General features: G+C 43.9%; 1 protein-coding gene across 2 annotated transcripts in view; it reads right to left on the reverse strand.

The window, feature by feature from the left end:
• PALD1 (phosphatase domain containing paladin 1) overlaps positions 1–13,541 on the reverse strand; it is a 192,362-nt gene extending 178,821 nt beyond the window's left edge. Inside the window, exon 1 of one of the 2 annotated variants that reach the window (XM_075130902.1) lies at positions 13,319–13,541. Coding sequence is in view for 1 of the 2 variants with exons in the window: in XM_075130900.1 (XP_074987001.1) it covers positions 13,292–13,305 (14 nt within the window). In the remaining variant the exon portion in view is untranslated. Of the gene's footprint in view, positions 1–13,291 lie in introns of both variants that reach the window. The other variant, XM_075130900.1, reaches the window with a different exon arrangement.
• Between the last annotated feature and the right edge of the window lie 280 nt (positions 13,542–13,821).

The raw sequence follows: 13,821 nt of genomic DNA on the forward strand, positions 1-13,821 counted from the left end.
GACTCCTCTTCCTCTGAATTATTCACTACAACCACATCTCTTCTTGCTGGATGTCTCACCTTCCCCTTGTTTCTACGCTTCCTTGTAGTTTTTAGTGTCCCCATCCAGCCAGACACCCACACACATTCATTTCAATTCAATAACACTTCACTGACATGACAAACTATACAAATAATGCCAAAGCATGAGCCATACAGAGTGCTCCACTCTCCCTCTCAAAGGGAGGAGCCATCTGTCCATGTCAAGGTTCCTTCCCCACTCTGAACTCTAGGGTACAGATGTGGGAACCTGCATGAAAAACCCCCTAAGCTTATTTTTACCAGCTTAGGTTAAAACTTCCCCAAGGTACAAACTATTTTACCTTTTGCCCTTGGACTTTATTGCTGCCATCACCAAGCATCTAACAAATATATAACAGGGAAAGAGCCCGTTTGGAAATGTCTTTCCCACAAAAATCCTCCCAAACCCTACACCCCCTTTCCTGGGGAAGGCTTGATAAAAATCCTCACCAATTTGCAACGGTGAACACAGATGCAAACCCTTGGATCTTAAGAACAATGAAAAAGCAATCAGGTTCTTAAAAGAAAAGAAAAAGTAAAAGAGTCACCTCTGTAAAATCAGGATGGTAAATACCTTACAGGGTAATCAGATTCAAAACATAGAGAATCCCTCTAGGCAAAACCTTAAGTTACAAAAAGACACAAAAACAGGAATATATGTTCCCTCCAGCACAGCTTAATTTTATCAGCCATTTAAACAAAACAGAATCTAATGCATATCTAGCTAGATTACTTACTAAGTTCTAAGGTTCTAAGACTCCGTTCCTTTTCTGTTCCCGGCAAAAGCATCACATAGACAGAGAGAACCTTTGTTTCTCCCCCACTCCAGCTTTGAAAGTATCTTGTCTCCTCATGGGTCATTTTGGTCAGGTGCCAGTGAGTTTATCCTAGCTTCTAAACCCTTTACAGATGAAATGGTTTTTCCTCTGGCCAGGAGCGATTTTAAAGGTGTTTACCCTTCCCTTTATATTTATGACAGTCCAGAATAGGGCAATATCCCTAAAGACAAGCAGTCTCCCTATAGTCTCTCACTTTTTTTATTAAGTTTGCACATTGTAACTGTACTCAATGAGACTACATTAACAAAAAATAATTTGGGATCGAATTTAGAGCTCCATTTCCCACTAGTACTGTCCACTTCATGCCAATATGGAATCTGTGGTCAAACTCCATTTCTGAGTGGTGCTGTCTATGTTACTTAGGGCTGCAAATAGAGACGATTACTCACTAATTTGTACACCTCTACATGGTTCTCTGTTTTTCTTTCAATACTCTGGAAGTCTACTACACACACTCTTTATATCTCCAGTGTCTCAGATCAGCTACCCCAACAGTTGGTGACTGCAGGAAACCTACGTTCCAATACAATGTTAAGTCTTCTGCTCCCTGGTTTGGTTGGTGCGCAATACTTTGCTTCTGAAGAGTCAATACTGACAGCTGCTATGGAAACAGCTTCTGCTCGCTGATCAAAAGATGGCACAGCGTGGGAAGGAGAATGCTCACCTGCTACAGTGGTGGTTGCCTAAAGGCAAAAACAGAGCCAACGCTAGGCGTAAGCAGACTAAGGCTATATTGCTTAGGGCCCCAAGCAGCAAAAGCGGGCCCCCATTCGCTTTTTTTAATATGTGTTGTTTGTGGGTGGCCCCCCAGTGGGCTAGCACCACCTATGGGCAAAAATATTATAAGAGGAGCAGAGTGATGGTTCTCTCAAAATGAAAAAAGGTGGAGAGAACCTCAGGACTCTGTCTGGACTAGATTTAGTAGTACTGAAAGAATATCTCAATGGCTGAAGGCCATCACCACAAACATACACATCCCCTAGAATTCCTGAGCATACTGCATGGTGTCAGGGAACCTTCACACAGAGGAGCCAGGTAGCCATCTCTTCTCTCCCCACCATGGCCAATTACAATAATCTAGCTTCCCTGTTCTCCTTCCTCTAGGTTTCACATTTAATGGAAAGTCAAACAGCAAGGCTGTCCCTATCTTGCACAATAGGGGGAAGTCACATTCCTATGGAACCAGGTTTTTTCCCTGTACCCTACAAAGTCCTAGCACCATGCCACTTGTATCTTGCTGCAGCTTACTATCACCAATTATAGCTGATTCACACACACACAAAAATCTTTAAGTTTTGTCTGTTCTCATTTAGGGTTTTCTTCTTGCTTTTACTCCTGCCCCAGTGTGACCGGGGTCCCAGAGGGGGCCAGGCGAGGTCACCCAATTAGGATGAACTGCAAAGAATGGGGCAGATAATCCCCAAAACCAGTGGATATTTCAATACTTAGATTTACCAAGCCAGCATAAAACAGCTTCTTTATTACCTCATTGGTTGTCCAGAAGCCAACAACACAGTTCCTTTGAAGTAACCCAGCCTCAGGCCTCCATACAGATTCCCAAGTCAAATATGATGAAGATTTCTGAAAATCTGATTTTATCATATAAAAGAAAAGGTTCTACTAATCCCAAAGGATTGGGCACATTACCTCCCAGGTTAATGGATATTCCCAATCTTACCCAAATACACGCATGCAGCCAATTCTTATTAACTAAACTAAAATTTGTTAAAAAACAAAAGAGAGAGAGTATGATTAAAAGATCAATATACATACAGACATGAGTTCAATTGTTGAGGTTCAGATTCATAGCAGAGATAGTGAGCTTTGTAGTTGCAAAGAGTTTTTTAGAATGCAGTTCATAGGTTAAAGTCCAATGTCCAATATCATATTCAGGTTGTACCAGTTTAACTGGGATCTCATCTTGCAATTCAAACTTCCCCAGATGAAGCTTAAGCAGATCTGAGATTAAAAGGATCAGGACCCAAGGATCTTTTATACAATTTCAGGTCTTCTTTGACAAATTGGAGTCCTTCGGGGAACAATAGGCCCTTATTTCCTAAGCATCCATCATTATAATTATTCACACAGATTAATTATGGCAATTTATCCATCAGGCAGTCTATCTCCGGTACTTAACGATATGAATTAACATAAGACAATCACCTATTCCTTCACCATTCACCACTGATTTGCTATACATTTCAAAGAGAGATGAATACAGAGATATCCCATGTTTACACTTCATTTAAATGCTAGGATGTTCTTTTGATCTTTGAATGATCAGAATACAGCACAGACAGGGACTGTTGATTACATTGTTTACCACTACGCATACATATGTAAATACACAAAAACACAAACATTATCTCCCCATATGTCTTCAAGGGTTGAATTTGAGTCATTTATTTTGCATGATGTTTAAAGCTTTCTGGCCAAGCATCACACCCTGATTTGCAGTCAAAATAAAATGTTGGACAAGGAATGTAAGTTCTTTGTGGAAAAGATGAGCTAGGCTTCTTATCTGTAAAGTGTCTAGCACTAGAGCTATATAAATAATAACCATCATCATTTAGATGGAAAAATATTATTTCACTGATGGTAAACACTGGTGAGCCACAGGCAGGAAGGGTCAGTGATGCAAAAGATGGCAAATAGGAATGAGCATGAACCAACAAGAACCTCAGCATGGCCAGGCAGAGTTGTTTCTTCTGAATAACAGCAAGTGAAGTATTCAACACACTCCACATCTCAGTCTGTTCTTATGATCCTGACCTACGAAAGACAATATGATCTCACAGTTAAATCAGAAGACTTGGGACCTCTTGGTTTTTGTTTCTGACTCTGCCATTTATAGACAGTATGATTTTGAACAAGACACTTAACCTCGGTTAGACAGGTATACTGATATTTATCCACTGCACGCGACTGGTGACGAATGGATAAAAACGGATTTTTTAAAATCAAAATCAGTTTTGTATTTAAATTGGCTACTTTTTTATTTTAATTTTTAATTGCTTAAATAAATATGTATAAATATAGCATACCCTTTTGGTTAGCATAAGAAAGCACCAAATTTAATGTAAGGCTATATTTGTTGCAAATCAACATGTTTTAACAGTTACCAACTAATGAGAATTAAACTTTCTTTTAGGTCCATAACTAAAAAGTACAATCACAACTGAAGTCAGTAATATAAATCAAGGTTTCCTGCTAGCTGATTTAAATCCTAATTAAAATCCCAACCCTGGCCTGTTGGGAGGCTGTTGTAGAGCACTTTGAGTTCTCCAGAGAAGAGGCACCACTGGAAATGGAAAGTACTATGAACATTCTTCAGGCTTTGGAAACAATCCAAGTAAGATCAGAGCTGGCAGAGCAGACAATGGCTTTGCATCCACTTTCCGTCTCAGTTCCTCATCAGAAACCTCAAGCCAGGCAGCCAATTTTTTCCTGAGTACAGATTGATGAAAAGAGAAAATTCAACCAGAAAAAAAAAAAAATCAGTCAGAGTCCTAACTCCTTTTTCCTCTCAACTCCAAGGAAGTGAAGGGGCGGGAGAGGGTCATTTTAGCTCATATCAGAGACACAAGGACTCCCATCTATTATCCTGCTTAGTTTTACTTGACCACACAGATTTAAATCCTCAGTCACAAAGACAAGAACTAGATACAGCTCCCTCTGAAGCCAATCACTGCTGCTCCTAAATCATCCAGAGTGGCTGCTGCCCACTGACATTTCCTGGGCAGCATTCTTAACCTGTGTCACAGAGAGCTAAAACCAATCCCAAGATCTTCTAGACTGATCTAGACATGGTTAAATGCTGAGGTGCAACTGAAGCATTCTATCTGCATACGGCGCTAATTTAAAGTTCTCTCTCTCTCCTCTCTGCCTCAACCATGTAAGAGATTTTTAATTTTAGGAAATGGTATGGGTATTTTCAGAGCCTCCAAATTAAGAATATACTGAATATCCTCTGTGGATATTATGCCTCCTTTGAAGACACTGTCAGTTCACACTACAGCTGCCCAGCAGAAGCCAAATAAATATTTATAGAATACCACAGGATAACGGAAAAGAAAAATAGTATTAACACATTAGATGTCAGTGGGAGTGAGGGAAAGGAATGTAAACGGAGCCCATATGCAATCCGAAAATGGTAAGGCTGGAAGACGGGGCTTGAAAGTTTGTTAATATGACGCATGTGCCAAGGCTACTAGATAATAGCCAGACTCCCTACCTTACAGGCTGCTCTAGGAATTGGTTTACTTTAGGCAGGGATGAAAACTCCTTGCTGGGCCATAAGAGCACACTGACCACAGCAACAGTTTCATTGTCATAGCAAAGCCAATAACAACTCCAGACAAGCCAATTAGACCATGTGGTCTTGTTTAGAAGCAAAGAGATGGGAGCTAACAGGACTCAGGGTTCTAATCTGGATTCTCTGCCAGGCCTCTGATGTTCTGTATGACTGGAGGCAAATCATCCATAGCAGTGTTTTTCAAAGTTTGGGCCAGCATGTAAGGCACTGGGTTGCTTTGCTCAGCACCCAGGGACCCTAGCGGCTCTGATCAGCACCGCCGACCAGGACGTTAAAAGTCCCGTCGGCAGTGCTGCCCAGCTAAGGCAGGCTAGTGCCTACCTGTTCCAACTCTGCACTGCGCCCCGGAAGCGGCCAGCTGCGAGTCCGGCTTCTAGACAGGGTGGCCATTGGGCTCCGTGCGCTGCCCCCACCCCGAGCACCCACTCTGCACTCCCATTGGCCAGTCACCGGCCAACAGAAGCTGGGGGGGTTGCGCCTGCAGGTGAGAGCCGTGTGAAGCCGCTTGAGCACCTCTGCCTAGGGGCCGGACCCACTGCTGGCCGCTTCCAGGGTGCAGCATGGTCCTCAGTACCAGAACAGGCGAGAAGCCTGCCTCTAAAACCTTGGCTGTACCACTGTCTGGGAACCGCCGGAGGTAAGTCCGTGCCCCAACCCCATGCCCCAAACCCTGCCTCACCCTGAGCCCCCCACAAACCCAGAGCCCCTTCCTGCACCCCAAACCCCTCACCCCTGGTCCCACCCCAGAGCTTGCACCCCCAGCCCAGAGCCCTGACCCCCTCCTGCACGACAACCCCCTGCCCAAGCCCTGAGCCCCCTCCAAACCCTGAATCCCTCGTTCCCAGCCCCACCCCGCAGCCCTCACCCCCACACCCTATGCCCCAGTCCTGAGCCCCTCCCACACCTCAAACCCCTCATCTCCAGCTCTGCTGGGTCGCGGGCATTAACAATTTTCTTCAACTGGGTCCCCAGAAAAAAAGTTTGAAAACCACTGATCTGCAGTGCCCCAGTTAGAGAATGGACTAGAAAGCAAGACCCTCCCCTGCAAAACTAGGTGGTGCTTCTGAACGGAGCTTCCATGGGGAAATAAACAAGAAAAAATAGGAAAGAGATAAAAATCTTGAGCTTTCATTAAGTTCTCCACAGAGAATACACACTCACTGATAAGCCAAAATATTTACAATCCTCCTTTGAAAATTAAGTGATAGACAAGAATTAGACATATGGGCCAAATTCAGTGGTGATGTAAACAAAAGTGTACATTACATGTAAGGGCAACAGGGAAAACTACCAACAGGAAGGTGTAAGAATGTAACAGAGGTGGGAAAAAATATCACATTTTAATCTGCTGGTGGGAACCACAGAAGCATAACAACAAGGGCAGAATATGTTAGGAATGTAGTACAATTTTTGAAGAACTTTCAAAGGAAAAAAGACATAGTCTATAATAATATAAACATTAAATAGCTGCTGCATTGTATCCCAAATCTAATTGCTTTTCGGAGGGGAGGGGGAGGAAATTTCTATACAGTTTGTAAAACTCTTTGTGATCATATCTCTCTCTCACACACTCCTGTATTTATATTGTCTTATCAAGAATAACATAACATTAACAAAAAGAAAAGGAGTACTTGTGGCACCTTAGAGACTAACCAATTTATTTGAGCATGAGCTTTCGTGAGCCACAGCTCACTTCATCAGGTGAAGGTGCCACAAGTACTCCTTTTCTTTTTGCGAATACAGACTAACACGGCTGTTCCTCTGAAACATAACATTAACAATAAGATTAAAAAATGTAAACGTAAAAAAATGAGCAAAATCAAAATAAACCTAATGTGCCCCTCATTCATTTGTTACTTATGTCCTGGTAGCACCTAGAAGCCCCAGTCACAGACCAAGGACCCTATTGTGCTAGATGCTGCACAAAGAGAACAAAAAGTCCCACCCCCAAAGAGTTTACAATCCAGGAAGAAACACTGGACATTTTAGCCTTTTAGCTTCAAGATCACTTTTCATCATTTCTTCTTTAAGAATCACGAGAAAGTGTTGAATTGTCACTCCACCAGCTCCCCTCCCTCCAATCTGCACCCATTTTTCAATTGTCTGAGCTAACCACACTAGATCATTGGTTTATTACCCTGGAGAAACTTTAGCAGTAGAAATGGGTGAGAAAGAAACGGGGGAAATTGCAATATTTCCCTTTTTCCTTCAAATTTAGACAAAAATGACAAACTCGTTAACTGGTTAAAAATGGGCAGGAAGTAGAGAAAGAAAGGAATTTGCAAGAATGTCACCGACACTTTTCCTGTTTATTCTTTCCCAAAATTTTTGCTAACATTTCAGAATTTTTTCAACCATCCCCTTTTAGCGGAGGAGGGAGCGTGTTTTTGTCTTGCCTTTTTTCTCTCTGTTTTTTTTTAAATTGGGTCTGTTGCCAGACTGTTTCTAAGCAACAGAGCTTTCCTCTCATAGATTTTGTGCCATGATACTATTTATGAAGCTCAAGTGCTGAAAAAAGAGAAGAGCTTAACAAACTTTATATATGAAAAGAAATCTTCATATTCAAATACTTGAAAATGGAAGAGAGGATATGTGAAGTTAAAGTTCTATAAAAAGGTTTTGTCAGCAAACCACATGTGTGTTTTATCTGCTATTTAAAAACAGCTATTTGGAATTTGATATTTCCCCCATCCTCTGAACCCCAGAGGTTTTATTATTATTATTCAATCCTCTAGGCAATGATTTTAAAACCAATCCATAAAAATCCATTATTGACAAGGCCTGGGCAGGGAGCCCTATCTATAACAAAAGCAATTGCAAATTATAGAGGGTGCAATCAAATCCAAAACTATTAAGAATGGGGAGACTTAAATATTAAACTTGCCTGGACTTAATCCATTTGAGCATGCTGATGTGCACACCACATTATTTTCTACATAATATAACTTCTAGTCTTTTTTACTGGAATGCGTGTTACTACCTTTTTTTTTTTTTTTTAAATTTAAATAACAGTAGCACCGAAAGGCCAGCTTTGCTGATGCTCCTACTGCAGAAAACCGAATTGCAGAGTCTAATGGAGCATGCATGTGAGCGCTACGCCGGTGCACAGAGCACTGCATGGGCCTCAACAGAACAGTGAAACAGAGGGCCACCAAATGCACAGAGCAACAGAAAACAGAGAAATGTACACTTTTTCTCCAGGCCTGCTCTGTCCTCATTATCTGTGGGGTTACCCATAACAAGAATTGGTAGGAACAATATTTTCAGATGGAAATGTGATTTTCATATTGATAATGTTCCTTTAAGGGAATACAGACTAACACGGCTGTTACTCTGAAACCTGTCTTTAAGGGACTTGAATGCTATACAAGATAACGTATAGATAATGCACAGAATTCTGCCAAGGGCATTGCCAAAACAACAAACTTCAGTGAAATTCATCCATGTGTATGATGTTATCTGAGGCAGCTATATAATGACTGGCCATCACCCATCCATGTTATTTCTATGGTTTATTATGAATACTGCAGTAGCCCCAGAAACTCTTTATCCTCAATACCATCCCTCAACAAGAAAGGAGAAAGTGAACAAGGAGACCAAATTTAGAGGAACAGAATGCAGACAACATAGCTTATTGTACATCTTTTTAGCAGACTCATGCAGCAGCAAAAAGAAAAGGAGTACTTGTGGCACCTTAGAGACTAACAAATTTCTTTGAGCATGAGCTTTCGTGAGCTACAGCTCACTTCATCGGATGCATGCTGTAGCGCATGAAAGCTTACGCTCAAATAAATTTGTTAGTCTCTAAGGTGCCACAGGTACTCCTTTTCTTTTTGCAGATACAGACTAACATGGCTGCTACTCTGAAATGCAGCAGCAAGCAACTCCAAGGAAACTGAGCAATAGTCAGTAAATCAAGGATCATAATTCCCTGCAGCCAGCATGAGATGCACAATGAGTTGCTCTACGATGCTACAGGTGTGTGGATTTGAGTATTTCCGAAGCATGACTGACTGTAAGTTACCTGTAGACAACCCCAGTGCACTGCATGGCCATGCAGCAGATTTGGGTTCAATTCCCAACCTTCTACTCCCAAGGCCAGCAGGAACTGGAACAAACAACATTCCAAGCTTCTAGCAGCTGACGGAGCCATTCAACGATTCCTCTGGCTATTTGAACAACTGAATTAATACATTCCACAAGGCGTCTACACCAGAGTGGCAGGGGATGCAATATGAAAACTCAAGGGTGAGGTGTAAATAGGGTTGTCAGGGCCCTATCAAAAATGGAAAGGACTGTATCTCTTTCAAAATAATACATTTGGTCTCATTCCAAAAGGCTTCTCCTTCTCAGGGCAACATGCACCTGTTTCCTTAAACTGCTATTCATCATTTGACACAGGGCACGTCTACACCTACAGCTGCGCCGCTACAGCATGTGTGGCGAAGATGCTTTATGCTGACAGGAGAAGCTCTCACGTTGACATAGCGCTGTGCAAACTAGCACTTATGCTGGCATAATTTAAATCACTCAGAGCGGTGGAATATTCACACCCCTGAGCGACATAAGTTTTGCTGACATAAGTGGTAGTGTAGACATGTCCTTAGCATAAAGCTGTCATTTTCACAACAGGAAGAATGTGTAATTGCATCACATTCATTCAGGAACTTTCCAAAATATTCACCATTCCATGACAATGAGCAGTTCCAGATTCATATGGCTGATGTAAATTCATTTGACTCCTGCTGTGATGTGAACATTGATTTTTTTCCACCAGGAGCAATAAAGATTGTTTTGTAGTTGGGGGTTTGCTTATTTGTGGTGGAATTTCTTTTAGGAAAAGGAGAGAAGCAAGATGTTCAAGGCTGAAGTTGCCATTCTCCTATTTAGCCCTCTGCAAAAGGGACAAGTATCTCTGTATGAAATTATGGCAGCTGATCCCATCAATTCTATTAGCCAGAATGTATAATGAAAACAGACCAGGCACAGCATTATGTCTACAGAGAAATCCAAGGCTTCCAGATTGTGGATTACATAGATTCCACAACCTCAAAACAACTCAGAAACCAACCACTTCATTAATAATGTTAAAGTTGTTATTGAAGCAGAGTGTATGATACTTCCAGACTTGCTTCAGTTACAAATTTGAGAAACACTGTCAAGTGTGTTCTATAAACCTTTTTGTTACACCACTTAAAACTTGTAGTTCATAAATTTAAAACATAATGCTTTAACTTGCAATTTTATTTTAAAATATTCTATTCAGGCCTTTGCCCGCAATAGTAGTTGTTTTTACACTATAATCTCTATGAATGTTGTTTGCCCTGTAGTGACCCCTGTTGGAAAGTTAAAGTAAGGCCATCCCCCATAAAGCACACTTCAGATATCTACATAGGTATTTCTCCTCAGGAAATGTATTGTACAATAATTCGATAAGTACGCCAGTGGAAATGTTTTCAGGATGGAGGGAAACTTCATTAACAAAATCAGCAGTTTTTAGACTGTGTCCTCTTAAATCAATATCATCAGAGTTTAGGGTTTGTTTTAAAACTGTGTAAGGAGTATGTATAATTTTAACCACTAAATACAACTCTGTTCAAACACGTGCAGAATACAGAATCAAAGATTATGTCTGGTACTCTGCCTTTCTGGATGGTGGCACAAGTGCTTCTACTGGAGAAGGTGGGGGGGGGATACACACTGATTTCAATGGAAGTTAAGAGCCCAATACCTTTGTGGATCTAGGCCTAAGAGGAGTTTGGGGTCTAGGAGGGTGCTCTGGGCTGGGACCGAGGGGTTCACAATGCAGGAGGGGGATCAGGGTTGGGGGAGGGGTGCAAAAAGAGGTGTAGGTTCCGGCTGGGGGTGCAGGCTCTGGGGTGGGGCTGGGGATGTTTGGAGTACAGTAGAGCATTCCAGTCTGGGATCAAGGAGTTTGGAGAGCAGGAGGGGGATCAGGGCTGCAGCAGGGAGGTGGGGAGAGTGGAGAGGCTCAGGGGTGCAGGCTTTGAGCAGCGCTTACCTCAAGCAGCTCCCGGAAGCAGTGGCATGTCCCTTCTCCGGCTCCTACATATAGGTGCAGCCAGGTGGCTCTGCACACTGCCCCATCCGCAGACACCACCCCTGCAGCTCCCATTGAAGCACATAGGAACTGGAACGGGGGCCATGCAGCAGTTTCCAGGAGCCGTGCAGCCCCTGACCCAGCGCCCCGTCTGGAGCGCCGGAGCAGCTCCTGACCCAGCGCCCTGGCTAGAGCACCGGAGCGGGGCCGAGCCATGTGGTGCGGCCCCCGACCCAGCACCGTGGATGGAGCACCAGAGCAGGGCAAGCCCCAGACCCCACTCCCCAGCACGAGCTCGCGGGCTGGCTTAAAACGGCTCGCAGACAGGATCCAGACCATGGGCCATAGTTTGCCCACCCCTGTCATAAACACTCTGCCACACATCACTGACATCCCTTATATCATTGATAATTGAGTGGCCAACAACTAAAGGGGCACAAAAATTGAACTACCCTGCTGGTCAAAGGTATATCTGGTAGAGCGATGGGGACGAAGAATACACAATGGGGACTGGTATAGCGGTAACTCTTTCAGGAGGATCCTGAATGCAAAATGTTGTGCCCCTGCTTGTATCTCCAAATACAACACAAATGCCAAACCCACTAATCACATTCATTTCCCTCTGCTGCAGAAGTTTCAAAATAGGTCTGGGTGGTTTGATTTTATCAGGTTTCAGAGTAGCAGCCGTGTTAGTCTGTATCTGCAAAAAGAACAGGAGTACTTGTGGCACCTTAGAGACTAACAAAATTTATTGGAGCATAAGCTTTCCTGGGCTACAGACCACTTAATCGGATGCGTAAATGGAACATAGAGTGCCAGCTATGACCCTCTGCCACGTACATTGGCCAAACCAGACAGTCTCTACGCAAAAGAATAAATGGACACAAATCTGACATCAGGAATCATAACATTCAAAAACTGGTAGGAGAACACTTCAACCTCTCTGGCCACTCAGTAAAAGATTTAAGGGTGGCAATTTTGCAACAGAAAAGCTTCAAAAACAGACTCCAAGGAGAAATTACTGAGCTTGAAATAATATGCAAACTAGATACCATTAACTTGGGTTTGAATAGAGACTGGGAGTGGCTGGGTCATTACACATATTGAATCTACTTCCCCATGTTAAGTATCCTCACACCTTCTTGTCAACTGTCTAAATGGACCATCTTTATTATCACTACAAAAGTTTTTTTCTCCTGCTGATAATAGCTCATCTTAACTAATTAGCCTCTCACAGTTTGTATGGTAACTTCCAATTTATCTGTGCGTGTATGTGTGTGTGTATATATATATATATATATATATATATAAATTGTTCCATTCTGTGCATCTGATGAAGTGGGCTGTAGCCCACAAAAGCTTATGCTCTAATAAATTTGTTCGTCTCTAAGATGCCAGAGGTACTCCTGTTCTTTTTGATTTTATCAGCCATTCCAAAGAGAGGCTTGGAATATTTTTCCCAATATATTTAGCGAAACGGGTATTATTACATGTGAAAGGAGCAAGACTGACACTTATATAACTTGGGGAAGAAGATGATCACCCAGCTAGGGCGCTACCGAGTTACCGTTTTGATGGGGCAAGAAAGAGGACAATCAACCCAGTGTCTGACCGGAGGGATGTGGTGTTGCAGGAGGGGGAAGAGAGCATACCAGAGACTGCCCGATAGGAGGAGCACACACAGGAACCTTCCTCAAACCTGGTTTTTTGCTGGAGGGAAGTTGGAAGCGTGGAATGTCCTGCCCACGAGACAGCTCCCCCTTCCCACCCAGCCTCCCGCAAATGCCCCATGCCGCTCCTCCCCACGGGGGCGGCGAGAGAAACCCCCAAGCGGCCGCAGAGCCAGGGAAGAAAGAGGCACTGGCCCCGGTGCAGCAGCTAGAACAGCCACGCTCCTCTCCGGGGCTCTGGGAAGCTTGTGCATCTAACCCAAGGCAGCTGCGGCTCCCCTCCGGCCCTCGGTGCGCTGTGAAGCGGCAGCAGGAAGGGGCTTCCCGGAAATGCGTGGGGTACTCACCGGGCCGCCAGCATCCCCCGCACTCACCGGGCCGGGGGCAGCGCGCACCGGCCGCGCACGCTGCAGCAGCCTCTGGCTCCGGCTCATCAACTTTCTGTCTTTCTTTCCAGGCACACACCCGGCGTGCGGGGAGCCGGCGGTGCTCTCACCGCCTCGGAGGGACCCCGCCGCCTGCCTCCCTCGGGGAGCCGAGCTCTGCAAGGCGGGTGCCCCACCGCAGGGAGACAACCCCTGGCGCCGGCCGCCTCCTGAGCATGCGCCGTCTCCCCGCCACAGCTGCAACAGCTGTGCTCCAGCAGCGGGGCAGAGAGCGCTGCCCAGCCCCTCCCTCTGAGCCTCCCCTCACCTTCTTCATCTCCCCCCCACACCCCCTTTCCTTCCTCCTTCCTTCCTTCCTTGCAGCGGAAATAAGTGAACCGACCCGATCCGCTGTTATTTGACCCAACATTGAAGTGCTTTTAAAAGAAAGAGAAACAACACCACCAAAAAGCACCACAAAGTTCTTTTCTATGGAAACGTTTCCATGTGTG

Source organism: Caretta caretta, chromosome 7 (assembly GCF_965140235.1).
Source record: "Caretta caretta isolate rCarCar2 chromosome 7, rCarCar1.hap1, whole genome shotgun sequence".
In the NCBI taxonomy this organism is placed as follows: Eukaryota; Metazoa; Chordata; order Testudines; family Cheloniidae; genus Caretta; species Caretta caretta.